This window comes from Gekko japonicus, unplaced genomic scaffold (assembly GCF_001447785.1).
Source record: "Gekko japonicus isolate JY-2015 unplaced genomic scaffold, Gekko_japonicus_V1.1 scaffold1404, whole genome shotgun sequence".
Classification (NCBI taxonomy): Eukaryota; Metazoa; Chordata; class Lepidosauria; order Squamata; family Gekkonidae; genus Gekko; species Gekko japonicus.
Genome location: NW_015174882.1, coordinates 291,481 through 316,835, shown reverse-complemented (window position 1 = coordinate 316,835; position 25,355 = coordinate 291,481). Strand labels below are relative to the sequence as shown.

The window sequence follows — 25,355 nt, the reverse complement described above, 5'->3', positions numbered from 1 at the left end:
AATTCTGCCTGGGTGGGAGCTATACCTTTGGAAAGTCTGGTAGAGAAAACTATCTATCTGTTTGAAGTAGAGGCTAAGTAATCACATGATTTCTAGTGAAGTCAGTTGGTTATATGTTAAATCAGAGGTTAGGGCACTAGTAGATAGTGAGGTGATGAACTGGTTGCTTAATGTCTGAGAATCCGCTGCTTCTGAACAGCAAGCAAGGTAGAGCACACTTGGTGCCCTTACCAGTGTTAGAACAGAAGCTCTGGCAGAAGCAGAGCAGACAGCTGAAGTCAGCAACATGCAGTCAACATTTTTGTTGTGAATGTTGTGCTTTCAGAGATCCTGAAATATTTTCCCCAAACTCTTGTTTCCCTTTCTTCCCATGTGGCAGCTATCTGGGCACCGTTTTGTTCTCTTCTCAGTCATCTTTCCTGGGATTTTTCATGTAGTTGATCAAATCGGACTGTATGATGATGTCACTCAGGGCAAACAAATGCAGGTGCAGAATGTGGGCAACTCTTATTGCATTGCTTTGACCTGCCTCTGAATGTATAGTCACTTTCTTTTGGAGTATCTGCAAAGTTCTCCCCCTGATATCATGAAAGATTTTCCATCTTCCCAGAATCATCCACCAAGGGTCAAAAAGTCCATGAAAAGCACCTCTTCTGAATTGAATCTCCTGCATTATTTTTACCCATTATTTTCAAATTCACATTTCTTATTCAGAGGAAATTGAGTGCATTCAAAATTCATTTTTTCCCCTGCCAAGCATTATTTCCACAATCTGAGAATTATTTGGAGGGAATGCACTGAGACCAAAGTGAACTGAAATTACAACAGTACCTTTCAAAAAGAGTGCTGAACTGGTCACTAAATGAGATAATGTATCAAGGAAGATGGATCAAAAGCAAGTTATAGCATTGGGAGAAAAATCTAGATAAGTCAAGTTCACGGAGCCTGTGGAATTATCTGTTCTTTGGTCATAAAAGGAGAGAAGAAACTGAAGTGACCAGCGCCTCCAGTGGAATCACAAAGTAGAAAGCAAACCTCCATGATATCTTTGTCCTTGGAAATCTCACAGCAAGCATTTTACTGAAAAACTAAGATAAGATATAATATCAAAGACCTTGTGGTTATGGTAGCAATGCTAAAGTAACCCCAGTATACAGAGAGTACATGACACTTACGTAGAGATAATAATGACATTAGACAAGTGATAGTGAAAATCAGTTTTGCCATTTATAGAACAGTAGAATACAGAGCTGGACATTCATAACTCATTTGCGTTTGATTACCAAGGAGAGCAATGGGTCTTCCTTCAAGAGTTACTTGTTAAAGTGAAAAGGCTTGTTGAATATTTGCCATAGTGCAGAGCACATCCTGTGGCATAGCAGATGAAGCGTGTGGTTGGTTGAAGGACTTTCAGGATCTGAACAAGGACGAAACAAGAGAAAAATTTCTAAGAAGCTTACAGAAGGGGAAACTGAGAAGAGACAAAAAGTGAAGCACACAATAGAGCTGAGATTAACATTTAACTGCTGCTACACTTGCATAGTTACTTTATTGAATAAGGGAAGGAGATAAATGAGTTTCGAGGAGGGATCAGTACAATCAGAGAAAGAAGGGGAGTTCCAAGCCATGGGGAGGGGGGGGGGCAGCATAAGAAAATAGATTATCTTGAGGAAGAGAAGATGTGGGCATAGCTGCTTTTCAGTGATGTCTCACTGAAGAAGTTACGGTCAGTGAGGCATATGGACACAAACCTTCCCGGACACAGCTTATCCATATACTTTAAGAAGAAAAGATATGAAAGCAGCACTGCTAGTTTCCTGCAGCAAAGCAACCCACATAACTTGTGTTGGGACAGAATATTACACAACACTATTGGTACTGAAATGGGGCAGTGCATTTGAGACTGGTGTCGCTTGATTGTGTGGAAATGCTTTAGGCCAGAATGGAGATTGCACCCTTCCATATGCAATGCTGACATGCAGAGATTGTGTATATATGGACCAATGCAAGGAGTGTAAAAAAAACACCCTGCAAAGAAGATTGCAACCAAAGAGAAAAGAAAATGGAGTGGCTTGTACAGAAAGGAATGGCACTTTTAAGCTAACATTGCCTTTGGGTAGTGAAGGGCGGGATATAAATCCAATCATCTCCATCTCCATCTCCTCCTCCTCTTCCTCCTTCTTCTATTGATCTCACCTCAAAATCAACTTGGTTACAACTCTTCAGCTTTTCTTATTCAACTCTTCTTTCACAGCTCCAATGAGTGGATAGTTTCCTTGGTGACAGGCAGAACCTGAAAAATCATCTAAGTCAAGTGCCCAAATCATGATACCTCCCAAATTGTTTTCCTTCATATATTGAACCTGAAGAGAGAAAGAGGAACAAAATTAAACAGCCATAACAAAAAATGAAATGATTTGGCTGACCTGGCCGCCGGGATCCAGACCACAGTAACATCTAGACTAGACTACTGTAATGCACTGTACATTGATCTCACCTCAAAATCAACTTGGAAACTCCAACTGGTCCAGAATGCTGCAACTCAGCTATTATTGGGAGCTAGATGGAGCAGGCATATTACTTCCATTCTACAGATGCTCCATTGGCTGCTCATCTGTTACCTGGCTCAGTTTATGGTATTGGCTATCACATACAAAGCCCTTCATGGCCTTGGCCCTTCTTATTTGTGGGACTACCTCTCTCCCTATGCTCTGCCACGACAACTTTGCTCCAGTCAGCAGGGCCTTCTGTGGGTGCCAACCTGCAAATGGGCAAAAATCAACAACTGCCCATACGTGTGCCTTGCCCATTGTGGCCCCTCCTTACGGAATGGCCTGCCTGAGGAAGTAAGGAAAGGCTTCCACTCTCCTGGCTTTCTGCAAACTATGCAAAGCTGAACTATTCAAGAGGGCTTTTATGTGCGGGTAATAGGGTTGCACTGTACAAAATGGTTTTACAAACTTGTGTGGTCTATACTGCTGTTTTACAAACTTGTGTGGTCTATACTGCTGTTTTTAGCTTATTGTATGTAGACTCCTATTTATGTAATTTCTGTACTGCTTAATGTGTCATGGGAATACTTATGCTCTGCTTCAGTTCTTTCTGGTGGTTCCAGACTTCTAAAATCCTAATGAGCTTTTTTTTTTTTTGAAAAAGAGGTGCCAGAACTCTCAAGAGGGAAATGAAGTTTTCAATCTGTATACTGAAAAGTCATGAACTTTTAAAACATTTTTAAAATAATTTTCCCGAAGAGGTTCCAGAACTCTGTTTCAGCACGTTCCATCAGAAAAAAAAGGCTTGGCACTGGTTATTGAATGTCCCAATTTGTCAATTGTACTTCCTCAGTTATGTATAATCTGCTTTGAGTCCACGTAAGACGGGTTGACTATAAATAACATAAATAAAAATAAAATAAAATCTATTATAGGGGCTGGAGGACATACATAGACATGCAGTCCTAATAGCGCACACCCAAAGATGGTGTCAGACACCTCCATGCATCTTTTTATTGAGGGGTAGCTTTTCACATAGTGGCAAAATGTACATCTTCACACTTTATGGTGTTTGTCATTGATACTACACCAAAATACAATACAACTACATCTATATAATACCTTAGTGTACAATAAATATTTATGCTATCTCATAGTTCTTGCTTCTCATAGGCTATTTCTCCTGAGCTCCTTTTAAGGCTTTCCCTTTAGCAGAACTACCTGGTAAATTTAGGGGAATCTCACCCAAGCAGAGGTTATGTCCCTGTGGAGCTCAGGTTATTGAATCTGTTAAGGATTTTCCGTTTTCCTGTAAGATATAGGCTGAACAAACAACTGTTAGCTCCATTTATGGCTACTCTTCCAGCATGCTCTGTGGATTACCATCTATTAATCTCATTTTGAGGTCTGACAAGAGAACTACAGAAACTGGCAGAATTTATCTCATGGGCATGAAACACAAAGTCCTGAAACTATCTTGCTTGATTGGGTTCTTCTGAGGCCTTTGATCTAATTCTTATAGTAGCTATTCTGATATTTTAGTAAACTTTTAAAACATATTCGTTCAATTCTTTTATAATGTGAATGTTTAGATTCTGAATTGTGTTTATATGTGTATTGCATGTTACTGAACATTTGTATTGAGTCTTGCCTGAGAAAATCTAACAAACCATTGTGCTTGATGAATTATTTTACTGAGAATGAACTGGGAATAAAACTATTACTTTTTTTGGGGGGGGGCTGTACTGTAGGGGTCCCCAATCTTGTTGAGCTTGTGGGCAAATTTGGAATTTTGAAGATGGGGAATGGGCATTGCCACAAAATGCGTGCCACCACAGGAAATGGCAGAATGGCTATGATATTGTGCTATAGCCAGACAAAAAATATTGAAGAGACTGCAAGAAAAGCATCTTCCTGTGATGGAAGCTGCTGTTTCTAAATTGGTGTTCCCTGTGGACACAAAGGTAATGCCTTCTGGTTTCTTTTGAGGCATCTTTTACTCTGGTAGAAGAAAAGTAGGATGAGCTACTTGCTCTGGGGAAAAGATGCTTTGTCAAAGAAGCAAATGGGTATAAGGAAGTCCATTGATGGATGCTGTCAGGCCCAGCAGTTCCATACTGGGGATCACTGGGGTACAATATGTATACCATGACAACTTTTGCTCATGTGCTGATAGCAAAAATGGCTCTGCTGGGATGGCTTGTTGCATCCTCTGATGCCAGAAAACTGCTAAGAGAACGAACTCCTAAGCAGGCCTATATAATTCTGGGCAGTTTCCAGTCCTTGATAGAACCTCATACCTCTATAAACAGCAGCTTATAGCTTTGGTTTGTGGCCAATAACATATTTGCAAATATCATGACGATATGTAATATAGAAATTTATAAAGAATGTATACAAGCAAATCTTTATTTAAAAATGGATTGTCTTTACTAACCATATTTTAAATTCTGTTGTTTGCTTGCCTTTAATTCTTACACTACTATACATCTTTGATGAAGACCAAAGTTAACATATTCAAGCATTCTACAAGTCACATTACTTAATTAACGGAAACAACTCTTTGTCAATACTTGCCTTGGCCTGAACACTCATTACATCTTCATATCCTACCCACTGATTCCCTTTGTGAGAGTAGGGGACTGCCTGCTCCTCAATTCTTTCCTTCATGGCACCATGATTAAACTCACAGATCTGGCAAGAATAATAAAAAGTATGCATGTAATATTGTAATTCATATTTTATTGTATGTATTAGGGATGGGCATAAACCATGTTCGTCATGAATTTGGGCTGGTTCATGGTTCACGAAGCAATGTTCATGGAAGGGCGCCCAGCATGAACATTCCACAAACTTTGATGCTGTTTGTAGTGTTCAGTTTCAGTACCTTTATTAGCATACAATTGTAGTGGTTCATGGTGGTTTGTGAATGGATACATTTTCAGACTGTCTCCACTGAATTAAACTGTTTACAAAACTCCAAAGCAACAGGGGGTGTGTGTGGAATTCTCTAGCCTTGGAAACACCAATAATAGCCCTCAAAAGCTTAATAGGCACTGCTGACGGCCAGTAACAGAGTTTCCATTCTGCTCCATGGGATCAGAAAGCTATATATATATATATACTCAGCTCAGCTCTACACCTTTTCATCTGTCAGCTGTTCACAGTTACACAGAGAGGCAGGGAACTTGCCAAAAGCTGACTAGCAGAGCACATTCATTATTCCCACCTGACTGTGAATTCCACTTCCCTGCTGGGGTTTGAGTGTCAGGTGGACTCAGGACTCTGAGCCACCCAGTCTCTCTGTTCATGCCAGGCAGAGCGGGTTAGCTACTGGGTGCCTCAGCTGAGTGAGGACTCACATTTTATACCATCCTGATTGTGAACTTCTCTCACTACTGGGGTTTGAATGTTAGGTGGACCCAGGACTCTGAGCCACCCCACCTTTCTGCTCATGCCGAGTGGTGGGGCTTAGATACTAGGTGCCTTGGCTGAGTGAGGACCCATGTTTTATACCCTCCTGATTGTGAACTTCTCTCCCTGCTGGGGTTTGGGTGTTAGGTGGACTCAGGACTCTGAGCCACCCTATCTCTCTGCTCACACCGAGTGGTGGGGCTTAGCTACTGGGTGCCTTGGATAAGTGCGCACCCATGTTTTATACGGTCCTGACTCTGAACTCCTCTCCCCTGCTGGGGTTTAGGTGTTAGGTGAACTCAGGGCTCTGAGCCAAACTCATCCCTCTACTCATGCTGAGTGCTTTGGCGGAGAACCCACATTTTATATCCTTATGATTGTGAACTCCTCTCCCCTGCTGGGGTTTGGATGTTAGGTGGACTCATGGCCATGCAAGAGAGGCTGGGCCAGATGACAGCCTTGCATGACCTGTATTCTGGGGGATCAGCACTGGTGATCTCAAGGAACTTGGTGAAGCACATCCTCACCATCACTTCTGCCGAATCCTCTACCATTGCATGCCTGGTGTCCTGGAAAATGCAGCTGGCAAAGCCACCAAAGTTGCAAATGTGGTGGAGGGTCAGGCAAATTGCCACTGTGTAAGAGAGAGTGATGCTGAGGCAGAAAGAAAGAGTGATGGGGTAGGGGATGGAGAGTCATAGGGTTGGAGGCAGAAAGAGAAAATGATAGAGTGGAGGGGCAGAAAGAGGAAGAGGTGGGGACAAAAAGAGAGAGAAAGAGAAAAAGATGTCTGGGGATAGAAAGAGAGAGTGATGGGATAGGAGGCAGAAAGAGAGAGAAAAAGACTGATGGGGTGGAAAGAGAAAGAGTGATGGGGCAAAAAGAGAGAAAGAAAGAGCGACGGGTGGGAGAAAGAAAGAGAAAGTCATGGGGTGGGGGATAGAAAGTGATGGGGAATGGGGCAGAGTGATTGTGGGGCAGAAAAAGAGGAGGAAAGTGATGGGGTGGGACAGAGAGAGAGAAAGAAAGAATGTTGGGATGGGGCAGAAAGAGAGAAGGACTGACAGTAGATGGACAGAAAATAAGAGATGGTGTGGGTGGAGTGAAAGAAGAGACACAGAGAGAATAGGGGGAGAAAGGAGGAATCAAAGGTGTGGGGAATGGGATGAAGCAGTTTCTTGCTGGTCCCCACTTGTTGCCAACTAAATTTTAACGCCTCTGTTTAAACAGCTCCTTAACTTTACATTTCTTCAACACTAAGTGCACATGATCTCTGTTTGTTTGCCTATGAGGAAAGGAGTATATTTATGACTAAAGGGTTATATGCAAGATATAGATTATGTGGCATTTAATAAGATATAATGAATATAGATAACTTTAAATTGCCAGTTTCTGTGTCTTCATTTTCTTATTTATTTGTTTGTTTGTTTTATATCCTGTCCTCCCTGCTAAAGCAGGCTCGGCAGCTTACATAAAAAGTTAAAACACATAAAAACAACATAAATATAAAACAATCATAATTAATCAAAAACAGCTGTAAACAATCATAAAGTGCTAGTGACAATGTTGATGACATAGTGATAATAACAGGTCATAAAGGAATATATAGTCAGTGTTGGAGTTCAGCTTATCTTATCCATTTATACTGGTGGGCACAGGCTGCTGATGGTGAGTCTGGGGGTGGGAGACAGGCCTTGTCACAGTTCAGTTATTAGATGCAGCTCCTAATTGAAGGCATGGTGGAAGGCCCTGCGGAACTGTAGAGGGTCCCTCAGAGCTCTGATGTCTTCTGGAAGCTCATTCCACCAGCATGGAGCTGCCACTGAGAAGGTTCTAGCCCTGGTTGAGACCAGCCTGGCATCTTTGGGACCAGGGAGGGCAAGACAATATAAGGAGTCCTCCTAGCTTGGTTGTTTCCATCCTAAATTTGCCATGACTCCATCTCTGTGAGATTTATGATGCAAGGGAGGTTGTTTGTGAAAGATAAAAGGGATGCAAATATAACCCTTCCTACCTCAAAATAGGACAACATTCCTGTTTTCCTGCTTCCTGCGTTATAGCTCCAGGTGTTCCAGGACCAGAGATCATGACCCCAACCCCAGTCTGTCTGGAAGCAAGTGTGAAAGTCCGCCCAAAGGTTGAGATTCCCATCATAATCTTCTCAGCAGGAGCACCTTTTGTCTTTAGATATTTCACAGAATAGTCCTGGAGAAAGAGGAGAGTAGCCATTGTGCACTGGGTGGAAATCAACTGTCACCTTTGTATGTAGCACCTTTCCCAGTTCTTTAAAATAGTAAGATCCCGCCAGATCCGGATATAATTAATACAGGACAGCACAGCTATGGGACTTAGAGAAAGACTGACCTTTTAGGACTGATTTAGGGATGGTTAATATGTTTGATCTGATGGAGGCTTCAGCTTGATCTGATACTATCATCTATTGTCATTTTCGGGCATGGTGATAAAGGTTGTGAATCTATTGACACATTTCAAGATGGCAACTCACCATGAATAGTGAACTTCAAAATGCTGTGTCAGAATGATGTGACCTCTAATCCCTCAAGTATTTATTACAGTGTGGCAATGATCAGTGGGTGTGGCCTCTAGCAAGGATCTACCCTCACAAGAGGTCCAAACGGCTCAACGTTACCTGAAGTGTGACCAGGTCTTTCCCCCTTTGGCCCCACCCTCTCCCAGGCAAGAGAATACCTATCCCTCCCTCTGCTCTTTGCACTGAGGAAAGAACTGAGGAGCAGGCAGTCTTGCCACCAAACTAGATGGCAGGTTCAGACATGCCTTTTGAAATCTGAATTTTAAAGTGGAATCTGTATAACAAGGTTGAATGAAGTTCAGTAAGCTTTTGATGAACAATAAAAGCATTTCTTTGAATTCAAGTAGTACCTAATGTTACTGCTGTACCAATACCCAGAAAAGATGCTGACAAAATTAATCAGTTTTCAGTTTTATGTAAAACTAGCCTGATACCCGTGCTTCACTATGGTATTTAAGTTCTGTAAATCCTGTTATAATACTGATGATGTGAAGTTTGAAATGTGAGAATTCTAATGGAGAAGATTGTAGTGTAAAAAATGAAGTGAGACATATGTACTTTCCCCCCTCTCTACTAAAGGACCTCTCTGTAGACCACGTTGTTGGTTCTGCCCCCAGGTGCTAGGATCACCAGGCTGCTTGGTGAGCTCACTCTGGAGCAGGCAACATAGAACTGTCCATTTAAGAAGCAATTGTCTATTAAGTCAACTCCTGCCACCTTCCATTAAAGTGATGGCCTTTCTAATTGTGTTCCTGGATTGTTTTGCTCATATGTAGACTGTGTTGTTCTGAGCACCTCAGGGTGATCTTGCTGGTACTTGGCCTGCGTAGCTCAGTGCCTCACAGGAGTACTATGTGCAAATGCCTTTGCCACATTCCTAAGCTGCAACCTCCTTGTAGCATTGGTGTATCTGACTCGACATTTGGCAGTAACTTTCTTGGGGGCAGTAAGAGGTGAGAGGTGTGAGTGTGAGTTGGTGTGAGGGAGTGGTGATGTGGTGTAGGTTCATAAGGGAGGCATGCATCAAAATGGCTCCTAGCAAGGTCCTTTACTATCTCCTCATGAACATTCATAAGCTCAATTGTCGTGCTGGCTGTTATGAGAAATGTCTATTCAGGAGTCCTGAATTGCTGATTTCTTTAAATGTCCTCAACTGTCTGCAGACTCTTTTAACTGTGTTTTTACCTCAGAACATTGAGATCCAAAGCTGAGCAATCAGAGGGAGGTAGGATGCAAAAAGGCGTTTTTTACCTCAGAACTCTGAGCTTCACAGTTGACCAATCAGAAGGGGGGGGGGGGGCAGCAACCTGCCATGCACATGGAAAACAATTGGGGGACCGCATTTTGCTCCCCCCTTTTACCCCCTTAGGGGTTGTGTTTCTCAGAAATCTCTTCGGAGTGGGGGTTGACATCATGGAAGGAATGCACTCCTCTTGTTTTGGGGTTTTTGGTGCAGGGGTTTGGCCTGGGCATTGAATTGGGGGGAGGGCATACCTCCCCCCCCTTTTTTTTTTTTACAAAATTGCTTCTCATTTATGTTACATTTAAGAAGTGGGACTTAAATATGTATTCAAAACACCATCTGAGCAATCAGATATTAAGCAAGTTTATATGAACCAATTTTCTAGAACCCACATTGTGAGAAGTTAAATAACCTAATAAAGGAAACCAGTTTTCTATAAATTTGTGGTATATTTCCATTCCGGGTGGGAGTGTGGCTAAGCTGGGCCAGCAGCACCGCTAAGGTGATCCTGCTGGGGTGGCGTCCCTGATGGATTAAAGTACCCTGGTCCTGCTCCTACACCTGACAGACACCGGCCTGTCTGGTGTTGGAGGGGATTATGTTTAAAGGCATCAGGGAGGCTGGGCCAGCATCAGGGCTAAGGCAAATGCTGAGCAAACCTCCCTGGCAGCTGTAAGCAGCTCACCTCCTCTCCTACACCTGACAGGCAGCTGCCTGTATAGTGTAGGAGGAGGTGGGGGAGGAGTATTAGAAGCCACAGTGGAGGCGGGGCTGGCAGGATCACTAAGGCATTGCTGCTGGGGTGGACTCCCTCATGGCTTTAAGCACCCTGCAACCACTGCTGCACCTGACAGCCAATCGCCTGTTAGGTGTAGGAGGTGGAGGGAGTGTTTTGGAAGCCATTAGAGAGGCTGGGCCAGCAGCACCGTTAAGGTGATCATGCTGGTGTGGCATCCCTGATGGATTAAAGTACCCTGCTCCTACATCTGACAGACACCGGTCTGCCTGGTGTTCGGGGGGGATTATGTTTAAAGGCATCAGGGAGGCTGGGCCAGTAGCAGGGCTAAGGCAATTCTGCTGAGCAAGCCTCCCCAGTGGCTGTAAGCATCCCACCTCCTCTCTGACACCTAACAGGCAACTGCCTGTCTAGTGTAGGTGGGGGAGGGGAGGACTATTAGAAGCCACTGTGAAGGCAGGGCTGGCAGGATTGCTAAGGCGTTACTGCTGGAGCAGGCACCCTGCAACCACTGCTGCACCTGACAGACAATCGCCTGTTAGGTGTAGGAGGTGGGGGGAGTGTGTTGGAAGCCATCAGAGAGGCTGGGCCAGCAGCATCACTAAGGTGATCCTGCTGGGGTGGCGTCCCTGGCGGATTAAAGTACCCTGGCCCTGCTCCTACACCTGACAGACATTGGCCTGTCTGTGTTAGGGGGGATTGTATGTAAAAGCATCGGGGAGGCTGGGCCAGCAGCAGGGCTAAGGCAATCCTGCTGACCAAACCTTCCCGGTGGCTGTAAGCATCCCACCTCCTCTCCTATACCTGACAGACAGCTGCCTGTCTGCACCTGAGTGTGTTGGAAACCATCAGAGAGGCTGGGCCAGCAGCATTACTGCACCTCACAGGTGGTTGTTGGCCATTCCTGAGTTCTTCAACTGTCATTAGCTCTGTGCAGTCTCCTGTAACTGTTGGGGTTTTTTACCTCAGAACACATAACTCTGCAGCTGACCAATCAGAGAGTGGGGGTGCAAGGAGGCAGCCGCCTGGCAGCCACATAGGAATCAATGGGGGAAAGCACATTTTACCCCTTTTGACCGCCTTAGGGGTCGCATTTCTAAAAATCCCTTCTTAGTGAGCATCTATGTCATGGTACGAGCGCTCTCCCCAAATATGGTCTTTCTAGGTCCAGGGGTTTGTCCTGGGCATTGATTTTACTGTGAGGGGACTTTCTTTTATTTATATATATATGACATCTCTGCTTCGGGGCAGTGTATAACTGAGTGCACTCTTAGATATAGAATGGCCCGACTATTTATGGTGGTAGCAGCAAAAAACCCTTCAAGTAACCTTTTCCACCGAGTCTGGAAACAGATCCTGTGCACAGGACACCTCCTGGCATGTGCAAGAGGCTTTTCCCTGTCTATCCTGCCCTGATTAATATGCTACCTGAAAGCCTGATGTGAGGAAGAGGGGTATACTCCTCCTCTCCCCTATGTATTATCACTGTCTGGGTGAATGACCATTTACATAATTTATTGTCCAGTTTTGCGGAGAAGAGCTGGGTTTCTGCATGATTGTGTTTGTGTGTGGCAACCCCAGCTCATACATTGTACCATCTTTGTGATGGAGGAGAGGAAGGGTAAACTTTTCCCTCCACCAAATGAAAGGTTCAAATGAAACAGGATGTGTGCTTCAGAAATCACTCCCATGTGTAGCAGTGCATTTAAAGTACGAAGAGCACAATTTGTTTGGTATGGATTATTAGTTCAATGGGCTAGGCTGGGGAAAAATCAGGTTCCCAGTTGTATACCTGGATCAAAGCCTTGCTCTACAGCTCTAGAGGGGAAATGTAGCCTTTTAAGACAGCTGGAAAAGTACCCAGAAACATCTATCACAGTTCTTGAATTCACAACTTACAACATTATAATAGGATGAAGATCCAAAGTCATTTTTGCCCTTGTAAAGAGGGCTTCCATGGCCAGTTGCACCATCCCAGAAACCATGGAAATCAAAGGATAGGAAATTAATGAAATCTGCAGACCTACAAGAAGAGAGCAAGAAGTGAATAGTGGCACAAGGTACTTCGGCTACATTTATACGCAGAGTCTGTAAAGTACAAGAACCTTTCAGTGACCCACAGTAGATTTCAAGATGAAAAATATGGACCTGTGGAACGGTCTGTTGGGTAGCAATGGGATGGGATTCACTCATTTGTAGGTTAAACTAGTTATAATATAGTGTTGATTGCACTCTCCTGGCTCATGTTGCAATGTATTTGATTTTTCCAAATTTTTGGGAGAATCTTTGTTGAAAGGCTTGGCATTGTTCAACCTCTTTCTGAGAAAGTTGGGGGGGGGGAGGAATTGCCCCCAAGCTTCCCTGCCAGCTCCTGTCCTTTTAAAGAAGAAATGCCGTTATGAAAGGGGGCAGATAACAGCAGGCTATGTGGGAGGGAGAAGAGTAGAGGCCCTGTAGATCTTTTCTTATTTATTTTATTTTTATTTAAGTTATTTATATTCTGCCTTTCTCACAGGAACTCAAGGAGGATTACACGGAATGAGTCAGTCCAATCAACAAAGTGGGACATTCATTAAACAACACACGGGGATTGTAGAAGTCTGGAACTAGTATAGTAACAATTGATTGGCACAGTAATGAGATAATACAGAGAACAAGAAAAACTGTGAAAAAGTGACGCTTAATATATGTCTTTAAAGATTCATAGAAAAGTGAACAAAATAATATACATAATCATAGAAAAATATATTAACGGTGATCTCTGGAATGTCTTGCCGTTTCGAAGGAAGATCTTTTGAACAAAGATGTAGGAGCTTATAAATAAAGCTATACGCAGCAATATAAACCACAGTACCTAAACGTTTATCCAAGTAAGCTTGTAAACCATTTTGGACATTCCAACTCTATTACCTGTGCAAAAGGGCCTTTTTGAATAATTCAGTTTTGCATAGTTTGCGGAAAGCCAAGAGACTGGGAGCCTTCCTGAGCTCCTCCGGCAGGCCATTTCATAAGGTAGGAGCCACAACAGAGAAGGCTCGTGTGCAGGCAGTTGGTGATTTTGCCCATTTGTAAGTTGGCACCTGCAGAAAACTCTGCCACAATGAACAAAGCTGTAGTGGCAAAGCATAGGGGAAGAGCCAGTCCATCAGATAAGAGGGACCAAAGCCATGAAGGGCTTTGTATAGATGAGAAAGTGGTGCCAGGAGGAAGGATTACGAGTGATTAACACATGGAATTCACTGCCACAGGAGGTGGTGGCGGCTACAAGCATGGACGGTGGCCAGATCAGCTATATCAAGATAAGGGACCATCTTATGCACTATGCTGAGTTGATAGAAAGCCTTTTTTGTTGCTGTTATTAACTTTCTTCTCCAGTAATAAGTTTGGATCCAGTATAACCCCAAGGCTTTCATAACTGAGCAAAATAGATTCAGGTGGGTAGCCATGTTGGTCTAAAGCCACAGAACAAAGGTTGAGTCCAATGGTAATAAGGCAAAGACAGGAGGCCCTTTCCAGGCCTTTGTGGGGAACTCATTAGGACCAGTCCTGACTAGGGTTGCCAGCTCCAGGTTGGGAAATTCCTGGATATTCTGTGGTGGAGTCTAAGGAAGCCAGAGTTTGGGGAGGGAAGAGGCTTCAGCTGAATAGAATGCCATAGAGCCCACCCTCGAAAGCAGTTATTTGTTGTCTGGAGCTCAGTTGTGATACCCGGTGATTTTCAGGCTCCACCTGGAGGTTGGCTACCATAGGCGTAGCAGTTAGCACTTCAGATCAGGGTCTGCCAGACCCAAGTTCTTGCTGTGGAAATTGAGTGGGTGATTTCGGACCAGTCACAGACTTTCAGCCTAACCTAACTCACAGCGTTGTTGTACAGATCAAAAGGGGGAAAGAATGATGTAAGCTGCTTTGGTCTCCACTGCGGAGAAAGATTGTACTTTTCCTTCTGGAGAACCATTGGTGCCAATCTCCAGGTGAGGGCGGAGATAACTCAGAATTAAAACTGCTCTCCAGATGGTAGAGAGCAGTTCCCCTGGAAAAAACTGCTGCTTTATAGGGTGGACTCTGTGTCAATACACCCTGTTGAAGTAGCTTCCCTCCTGCTTGGGTCCCCACTGTGGAGAAAGACTGTAGTTTTCCTAGGTAGAGGCTGCAGGTGTGGGGGGGCAGATAAAGGTAGGTTGATGGTTGGCTGGGAAGGAGATAGGCTTACCACCTCCAGGTTGGGGAATTCTTGGAGATTTGAGGGGTGGAGCCTGGAAAGGGTGGGGTTTGAGAATGGGTGGGTCCTCAGACAGGTACAATGCCATAGACTCTACCTTCCATACCAGCCATTTCCTCCAGGGGAACCGTTGTTGTCAATCTCCAGGGGAGGGCTGGAGATAACTCAGAATTACAACTGCTCTCCAGATGGCAGAGATCAGTGTCACGTAGCGCGTTCCCAGCAGTGTGAACTGGCAACTTAGAACTTAAGCACACTCCAGCAGAGTTCCACTCACCAGCAACTCCCAATAGCAAACCACATAACACAGTCCAGTGGTAACTATTTACAGGAAGTTTATTAACAAATATATACAGCTCTTGGACAAAGTGCTTCGGCAGCATTCATAAATACAGGGCTGAGTCATTGTGACTCTGTCTTTGCCCAGACATGTACAAACTAGTTCAGTCTGGTATTGCATCACCTGACAATCACCTGACAACTGTCATTTAGATCAGGATCATCTAATCCTGCAGCTTACATACTGACAATCAGTTCCCCTGGAGAAAATGGTAAGCTCTGTGTCATTATACCCTGCTGAGGTCGCCACAGCAAATTGGCACTGAGTGGCCAAGGCCAGGGCACCTGCCCAGAGCCTCTTTCTAGAACTTCTTGTATTTATTTCCACAACAGGTCTTATTCCTATTTCATATATAATTTACTAAATTTTGTTGAAAGGCATTATCATTTACTGTCAAATCCTAACTGCTGCAGTAAAATCTTTAGTGATGCAGAATGTTTGTTCAGCTAGAGAATACGTAGAATATATTCACCATCAAACTTTATGAAGGAGAATTTGGGGGCAGGGGAAACAAATTGGTTCATCTCTGTTTTCCTATGTTAGATCATAATATATACACTAATTATGGGAAAGCATTATTGGCTGATGCTACAGTGACTACTGCTGAAGAATCTGTTACTAATGTCTGATCAACATCAGGCCTTGGATCTCCAGGAGTAGCATCAGTGTATATATGGATGTGCAGTTATAGAAAATGAACATTCCCCCAATATGCTTTCATTGTACAAATTCGTCTTTGTATTCATGAACAGAGTATTGCTGACAATACTTACTCTGAGATTGCCCTTATATCATAGCCTTTATCCATGGCTTCCCTTCCAGCTTGTACTGCAACACTCAGTATGAGTTTTTCGTTCCTTTCTTTCACAGCCTCTCTTTTGAATTGTATAGACAGGTCCTTAAAAAAAACAAACTATCAGACATTATTTTGCTCCAAGAAATTTCTAAGTGAGTTGGTTTTCAGGTTCTCAGCCAGTATAGATTATAATTTCTACCTCTGTATATAATGGCAATATTCAGTTTCTTCCCCAGCAGCCTGACTTCTGCAGCTGTACCCTTTCTAATACCTAATCTTGCAGCCATAGATGCCCCAATGGAAGGACAAAATCTCTTCCTGAAGGCCCACAAAGTAAAAATCCTATCCACCACAAATTTATCCATAATCTCTCTTTATATATAATTCCATTTTCGAGTGGCAAAGTTCTATGCGTGCCAAAATCAGTTGGCTGCCTGAACTGCCACTGGCTGCCTGGGTTGCGGAGCCCCACCCACAGAAGCGGTGGCCAGTGTCTCCGGCTCAGTGTGCTCAGAGCTGACGGAAGGATGGATGGGATCCTCCGTGGGGCTGGGGATGGCTGGGGCTTCCTTCTCTCCGGCTCACGTGCAGGGTCAGGGGTGGGGAGGGGGGTCCTCACTTTGGTCCTCTCCCATGGCCCCCTCCATCCCTCGCACGCCCCATACATGGAGCGAGGACCCAGCGAGCAGCAGCCAGTTTCCCCCCTGATGCCGACGCTGCCCCGGCAGCTCACCTCTTCTCCCCGGCTCCGGCTGCTCAAGCTGGCTCTGCCTCACATGCTGGCTCCATTACCCACCTTGCACTGTTTACAATGGCTGTGAGTCAGAGCAGGTAGGGGAGGAGGAGAACGGAAAAGCTGCGCAGCCAGAGTCAGGGTGAGGGGGACCGCTGAGGTGGAGGAGAGGGCCGCCCACAGCAGCAGTGGTCTTGCCATGGCACTCGGGGGGGGGATGGGTGACTGCTTCAGGCCAGAGCACTCTCCCAGGCCCTCTTTCTAGAGCTTGTTTCATTTCTTTCTGCAACGGGCCTTATGACTAATGTTACATAAAGAGCGTTTCCATTTTAATGTACCTTAACCAAGTTAACCAGACGCTTTTTATCTCCTTCTTCTGGAAAGACCCAGTCAAGATCGAAGCCATCAAAATTGTTTTCCCGAAGGTAACGCACCACTGATTTCACAAAGTTTAAGCGTCTGACAGGAGATGCAGCTATCTTGCTAAAGCTGTTAATAGATGAGAGATGCAGAATGGAAGAGTTTTTGAATTAAACTTTTATTGTTTATAGAAATTGATGCATTTTTAGCTGGATAGTTAAATTATTCCATAGAATCTGAAAAACATTCCCACCACCCCAAAAGTATTAAAAGGATGGGGCTATATTGTAATCTATAACAGGAAACAACACGGCACACTTAACTCCCCCCACGCAATTTATTACTTCTCTTTGTTGTTTGAACTAATCTTATTTATAAATGAACAGCTTTTGAGGAAGTAATCTGATTATGTGATGTGACTTTTGTATACTCTGGTTTTATACTAGAAAACTAAACATTAGTAGTTACAGGAGCCAAGATACTCCTTTATCACACAATAAGCATGTCCCTATATACAGTGTGCATGTATATGTGTGGTTCAAACACACCACTGCAGTTAAGAAAATGCCTCTAGTTCTTAGGCAAGAAGCTTATGTATTGTAAGAGCATATAATTGGAGGAAATTAATGATTTAAATGCCTTAGTTGTGAAAATTCTGCAAAAGTATACTGGTGAAGCCTTGGGGAGACTCTTCAGTTTTATATTCCAAAGAATTGCAAACCCCATGTAACTAGATTGACTGGAAATTCATTTTCTTTAAAAAATTCCTATAGGTTCTACGCTATGGACATTCTGTTGGAGAAGGATATCTTTCCCCACCTTGCCTTTCACCCAGCCGCCTCCAGACAAAAATCACAGAAGCTACAGGGAGCCGGACAATCAGGCAAGATCGTTTCACCTCCTGTTGGTGGAATTTCCATAGGATTGCACCCTCTACATTGTTGTGGGGTTTTTTTTGGTCAACTGAGTACAGAACCCTGTAGAATACATACCTTTTAATGCATTGGAAAACCACTAAAAATACATTCTGAGAATAAAATCTGAGACTCATTTTTGAAACTTGTTCCAATGGGATCATATTGTTCAAACCTAATAATTCAATCATCAAAATATGTTTGTGTAAATATGTGTTACATTTGCATGAGTATACTGGTAACGTCGATGCTACCCTGGGAGTCATTCAGTAGGACTAGAATGAAAATAACATGGTGGAGGAACAGCATGAGCCCTCCCCCTCCTCACCATTCAGATAATTTGTGATCCAGGAACTCACATGACTGCCCAGTTGTGCATGACCCCCCCCCTTCAAAGTGATTAATTGCATGAACAGAATGTTCACGTGGTTGGTTATCTGCATGGTGGAGAGGGAGGGACTGCTATCCCAGTAAATTTATGAATGGGGAAATTGAGGAGAAGCTGTTGCAGCACAAGACCCACCAGAACATTTTTTTAATAGTTTGAGTTTTTCAAGGATCATGACAACATCATAATATGCCCCACTGAGCAGCTGCTTGTATCTAAACTTTATGTTCCACATAAGAGAATTTTGGATAAAGTTCTTCATTCCAAAGCAATAGAGAGTGATTCATAGTCAGCCCTTTTGCCCAAACTACAACCTCAAGTTGTATGGCCATACCTCAGACACATTCAATAGCATGTAGGACTGTTTTATATGGGCTTGTCACATTTTGGGAAAAGCAAAAGTAATATCAAAAAGATCCCCTGAGTCTTACGGCTTGGAGCCATCGCCATATCCACCAGCAGAGAGAAGGATCTTCAATTGAGGATTTCTAAAGAAGGAAAATATATATAAAAAAAGAATTTTATTCTGAAATGACTCCTGAACAGCAGTGGACTTTGTTTGCTATAGACATAGGAAAATGTGCGAAAATAAATATTTCAAGTTTAATTGATTTCAGTGGGACTTAAGCATCTTTAAATTTCTCTCGATTGCGCAGTAGGTGAAGAGAGTGAGAGTGAGACAGGGATTCTGAGTAAAGAAGTCTATGGAAAAATCCTACAAAGAAGTGTTTCATTCATTCATTTTTTGCTGTTGTACACTATTGCTATATTCTGGCCCATTATGGACGCACAGCTTACTGCAGACTTTCTGAGAAGTAAGTATTTAACCTTGTCTTTGGAGGCTGTGCCCACCTTACTCACCATTCTTTTTCCTCCGGTGTATTTATTCTTCAGCTACAATTTTAAAAACACAGTTTTCTAAATCAGGGTGGGAATGTCACTTGTGATGTTTGGGGGGTGGCACCCAAAGTTTTTTTTTTAATTATGCAATTGCCCTTTCACAGCTGCACAGTAGCATCCAGCAAGCACCTTCCATTTAAATCCTCGTGGTTCAGGTTTTGCACATGTATTTTAGCGTTAGTTCATTGAATGAAAGGGAACAGAAAGGAATGCAGGACCCAGTGTTGAAACTGACAAGACTTTTTTTGAAACTGACAAACAGCTGTGAAGCCCTGTTTTCCATATTGCCAATCACTAGGGGATTCTCTGCTGAGTTATCGGCTACTGTGAAAAATGGGAAAGAGGCACATGAGCTCATAAAATGGGGGAACTTGTTGAGTGTACAGAATGCATTGTAGAAACCACTGACACTGGCATTGCAAGCTTTGATCATTGGCAATGTGTGTGTGCACATGCACACCTGTCTAAAATCAGCTGCAACTCCACCATGGTTTGCACAGGGTTGCAATTTGTATGGGGGAGGAGTCCTCTGGCAGAAGCTCAGGAGAGCTTTTATAGTCTTGTGCCACTAAATTGAAAAAAAAGGGTATTTTCACTGACATCCTAGTGCAGCTGCACAGTAATGCTAATTTCCTACCCTTCCTTGCAAATTTGTGTGGTCTTATGAGTTTCTAATTTGATCGTGCACACTGATCATGATCTTGGCAGTTTTAAAAAGTCTCTTCTGTGCTGATTGCTCTCTTTCCTCCAAATGGATTGATCTCAAGTGACTCTTGAGTTTGGCTTTTTGCAGAAGGTCCATGTGGCTCAGCTGCCATTTTAATGTTAGGCTTCTGGAGACTGCCAAAATGGTCCCCCCCAAGCTTTGTAAATTAAAGCATTAAAAGGAAAAATGTTTTCAAGCTTTAGGCTTCCAATCCCAGTCTCTCTCTCTCTTTACATCTCATGTCAATTTCATTCCACACTGATGATTCCCCCCTTTATTTTGTTTGCATGCAGCACTGAAATCTTTTTTTTAATGTACCAGTTGTCTCCTCTCTGATCTCCCTTTCAAGTCAATACCAGCAGGAAACTAAACCTCATGCAGCTCCTTCTAAAGTTGCCCTCATCATTTTGATTTTTTAAATTCAGCAATCTGAGACTAGCAATAGTCTCATATTGCTAGACTCATGCTGCTTGTAAAAAAATTAAAAATTTAAAACAATGAGGGGGAAAGTAATAAATGGAGCTTGTACACCGATGAAGGAGGGAGAATGGCGGAAGGTGAAGAGTGCACGGAACAATGTGGGTGGGGGAGTGACCTTTGAGGGGTGGCAAAAGGGTGGGGGGGGATCCAAGCTAATCTGTATGCTTTTGAATTACCTTTGGCTTGGAAGCTAAACAAGGGAAATTCAGCAAAAAGGCATTTTCAGAAAACCCAGGGAAACAGTGACCAGAAAGTGAACTGAGTGCTGAAGGGAGGGAGATCAATGTAGAATGACAAAGACATGCACTGTGAAAGCAAGGGAAAACACCCATGCATAATAGGCCTCTGTTTAGCATACAAAATAACCTATTAGTATTCGCATATACCCAACTAGTTCTGTATTTTCTATCCACATCATCTACCCAATTAATCTAGACAAGATAGTCTTACTTTTGTAGTTTTTTAAAAAAATAGCAACTGCTTATCATGTCCTACACCTTTGTCCTTTTTAAAGCTAGCAGGAATTCATATTAAATGTGACAAGTTTGATCTGTCTCAAAGGTTCAAACTACATTTTAAGCAAAATTCAAGTATTGTTTCTATTGCCTCCCCCCCTTGAGTGTATGACTGTAAAAAAGGCAGGCTGAAAGGAACTGCTTATTTCTTTCCTCTCTGATCCTTTCCCATCTCAACATAACTCTCCTTAAGATGATTTTTCACCTTCAGAAAGAAAAACATGGAAAGATATGAAGACTGTTTCTTGTCCCCCTTCTCCTCCATTGGGAGGTGAAAAAGCATCTCGGAGAGGGTGATTTTAAATTGAAAAACAACTGGAGGGGAAAGGGTAGGCAAGATTTGTCCACATGCCTTTCTACTCAGATATAATTGTTTCAGGCTGCTTTGTTTAAAAGGATCCGGAGGAAAGAATCACAGAACTCTTTGTAATGTGTGATTTGAGCCTCATACCTGTCATTTAGTGATAGAGGTCCCAAGTGAAGCTGCCTCTTCCTCTAGTCATTGACATTACTGTTTCTACATTGCATAAAGGAAACTGCAGCAGCTCACATTGTGGATCCTGGATAACTAATGTAGGCATTTGATGCCTAGCAATCCCTTGTCCATTCAACCTCTATACTGAAAAATTACCGGAGATCAGAGGGGGAAAGCCTAGGAAGGGAGGGGTTTAAGGATGTGAGGAACCGCAGCAAGGTATAAACTCATAGAGTCCACCCTGCAAAGCGGACATTTTCTCCAGGGGAACTGATCTCTGTAGTCTGGAGATAGTTGTAATCCTAGGAGATTTCCAGGTGCCACCTAGTGGGTGGCAACCCTAATCAAAAGATGCAGTTAATTCTGCTTCCTACAAGAGAAGGCCCAATGCTGTATGGGTTCCAGGAATGCAAATCCCTTGTTGTATCAACAGAAGATGTTTGGAATGCTGTGTGAAACTTGCTATCATACTTACGTAGTTTTGAGACGATTGAGGCTCTCATAAGTAGAGTCATCATTCCATTGGGCATGATTTATCTGGTCACTGCTTACATTGGCAAAAGCATAAATGATGTGGGTGCAGAGATTGGCATCAATGGTTTCAGGGACAAAACGCCCACCTTGTTGTCGATACTGGGACCAGTTAGTGTAGTAACAAATCAGTTTATAGGTGGAAACTGTTAAAATAATTAAGGGAGAAGTTAGTTGAAAAAATTAGGCCTGGGCCACTGGACTCTGCAGAACCAGCACCATTGGTGTTGCTGCCTGTTTTGCTGACAATGGTTCTGTTAGCAGTCAGATTTTCCTCCCGCAGAAGGAAGCAGTTTGGTGGTAGAGAGAGACAAACAAACACCGCTCTTTAATATCACCCCAAAATATATGTGCACTGCACTGCCTGGCCTAGAAATAAAAACAAAATGGAAGCAACCTGAGACAGAACATGGATGTCAGCCAGAGACAAGTCCTGACACATATCTTGCCAAGTGAGACAGAAAGGGCAACACCGACACAAGTCAGCCAGAGACAAGTCTTGCCAAGTGAGACAGAAAGGGCAACAAAGCTGGCAACCCTCCTCCCCACCCTAAATGAGATGCATACTTTAAACAATGGGTTTCCTGAGAAAACCTTCCCTCACCTTGACTTAAAACCATCCACCCCCGGTCACACCTTCCCTTGTCCATTCACCCTAATTAGCACTATTCATACAACCTGGTAGGTTCCACCATCCTCTACACAAGGGTCATCAAGAAGCCATTAACACACATAGTCTAAGTCAGACAACCTTATCATGGGTTTCCCAAGGTCTTTGTCCACTTCCAAAAAACTTATCAAGGTATTGATTTCGGGCACACACGTCAGACAGCCCCAGGATGAATTTTTCCTATAACTGCCAGCACTCTTCTCCAGTGTGTGTGTGTGTGTTCTTGGCTCCATACATACTCCCCCACTTGTGTGTGGGTCCTCCCCTCTCTTTGTGAAATGCAGGCCATTTCGCTGACCTCCACAGACCTTTTCTTCTAGACCAGTAAATATCACCTCACCACAAGCTCTCTCCTGCTCCTCCCTTATTTTCCTCTTAGCCAGCATGTGTGTTTTCTGTGTGTTTGGTGTGTATGTTTTGCTTTTATTCTTTCATAATAAAACACCTTTCTGGTTGAACTTCAGCCTGGTTTATTTTGAGAGTTCTCTAAGGGAATATCCTGGTATACATAGGTGGAGACCCCCAGTTACCTACCTCTTGCTGTGTCTCCAATTAGAGCTAATTCCCCCAACTAATTAGGAGACTACCAATTTGGGTAACAGTTCTGCCCTTTTAACAGCTGCATAACAGGTCAAAATCCAGCAGTTCATTTCTAGCATGAAGAGATACCATGAGCAGTGCACTGCACCTACTGAATTCCTATCTGTGGTAGACAACTGTAAAGGAAATGATCTCTTGGGGGGGGGGAACAGACCCTAGATATCAAAAGTAACTTGCCCTTCTTTTTGAATTAGGGCTGCAACTTCAAAACAGCAGTCCCTCCCAGTCATGGACCCTAGGAAGAGAGCTGGATTCTCCACTGACTGAACAGGAAAAAATCACAGGGGCAGGGGGGAGACTGTGGATGAATTTAAGTCTGATTGGTAAAGGAAGAGAGATAGCTGAAACCTTTTCTTTAGAACCCAGCAAAGTCTTGCAAACTGTGTCTTGGGAGCAGAGGTTAGCTGAAGGTGATTGAGCGACAGAAGACTGAGAGGGTAGATTATGAGCCTTGAGCCCCTAGCTCTTCTGTGTGGCTGGCGCCTTCTGGGTGATGAAAGCTGTACACCAGAGCAACAAATTATTTCCATTTATGGGACGGTTTTGGTGTCATTAGTTTTTTTAAATCCTGTTGTGAACTGTCTTGTGAACAAATATTTGAAATAAATAAAATAAACCAGCTGACCTACAAACAAGGCAGAGGTTTCTACTTACTGGGGAACTTTCCAGGCATGTAGAAAAACATGACTTTGCAAGTTGACCAAAAGAAGACGTGTGGGGAAAAATCCTGGCACAGTAGCGCTGACTAAAGGCCAAGAAGCATGGTATGTTGAGAGCTGTTGAGAGTTGGTTAAAGGAGGAAGGGAAATATGTCCTGTTCAAGTCCCTGAGAAGTTTACAGAAACCTGGGAAAGTTTTGGGGAGTAAAAGATTTCCAAATCCCCCTTCCTGCATTTCCTTGTGGCCACTGTTCTTGTACCTTCTAACAGAAAAGTGCTTCACCACCCCACGCAGATACTAAAAGTTGCATTCTTGGGGCAGGCACAAGATAGAGGGAGGTTTCTGCATTCTGGAGGAACTCCCACATATCCATAAAAATAAGATTTTCTCACTACAGCTCCCAAAGGCAAGTGAGAATCCATAAAAACAGACGCAGCACTGTGCATGTGTTGGATGCTGACCTGGCTTCCTTGAGGATAAAAATATGATAGACATATTAGAACAAAGAAGATATTTAAAAAGACTGACTGAAAACCCCCCAAAGGAATGTTGTAACTCACCACTCTGAAGAAATATCAGTGCAACTAAACCTAGTACCAAAAAATAAAATAAGTCAATCAAGAGGCAAAATTATGTCGCTATTAATCATGCTGACTCCGCTATGTGTACCATGGAACTACCATTTTCCCTTTAGACACATAGATTTTTCAGGATGGTGTCCTTTTAAACAGATTTAATAAGAACAATTCAAATGAATGCAATGAACCTTGGGTTTTCCACTGGTTGAGGGGAGAGTCCCCTTTGACCACCAAAAAGGCTGTTCTGGGGATAATGGGACCTGCACAGACAACAGCCATGTGGGACAAGTGCTGCAGTAAGAAGGGGAATTAGGCAAGAATGAGTGAAAAAGCTGGATTGATTCAATCCATTATTATACAAAGCAGAGGACATTTCAAACCTGCATAACTTATCAGCTGTACATGATCTTTTTCAGGGCCCATGGAATTACAAGGCTCCATTAATATATATTTTCAAAACATAAATCCTTTCCCCTCCCTTCCTCATTGTTCATAATTAGCAACATCATCAGCACAAAATAGCTGTGGTCTTGTGTGATTTGCCAAAACAAACCTTAAAAACTCTTTTTCTTGAAAGCCCACAACAGTTTCTAAACCCAACCTTAAAGTGCCTTATTAGACTTCACTTACCTGCCCAAATGGATGCCTGACCCATCCTGTTTCCAAGTGGTCCCCACAAGGAAAGAAGCTCTATTTGCTTTTTGATTGTGTGCCTTTACTGTAGCTCACAATCTGCTTTATAAAGTGAGCAGGGTGGAAGTGAAATAAGCCTTTGCCCTTCGGAGAGAACTGATTCCTCATTCCTAGGGAGATTGTGCAATGTGTTGCTGGAAAGTGTTGCAATCACTGCTGTGTTTCATGGTTTGAAGCTGACTGATTCCAGGATGAAAAAAACACAGTAAAAAGAAAAGAAAAGCTAAATTCCTTATCTGTTCCACATATCCCTTGATTACAAGCTCAGTTTTGACTCTGATGCACAACCCAATTAAGTCCAAGCACTTACTTTTCAGCTGATTTGGGTGTACTCAGTATTTGTGAGTTTGGCACTAAACTG

The 25,355-nt window shown here is 43.2% G+C and overlaps 1 protein-coding gene across 1 annotated transcript; it reads right to left on the bottom strand.

Moving 5' to 3' along the window:
• Window positions 1-1,213: 1,213 nt before the first annotated feature.
• On the bottom strand, window positions 1,214-25,078 carry LOC107121890 (chitinase-3-like protein 1). The gene is given in 12 exon segments (XM_015424899.1): window positions 1,214-1,419; window positions 2,208-2,363; window positions 5,070-5,186; window positions 7,921-7,947; window positions 7,950-8,111; window positions 12,336-12,459; window positions 15,769-15,893; window positions 16,863-17,013; window positions 18,618-18,674; window positions 21,738-21,939; window positions 24,284-24,313; window positions 24,932-25,078. Coding segments are annotated over 11 exon segments (1,161 nt in total). The 5' UTR covers window positions 24,957-25,078; the 3' UTR covers window positions 1,214-1,419; window positions 2,208-2,222.
• Between the last annotated feature and the right edge of the window lie 277 nt (window positions 25,079-25,355).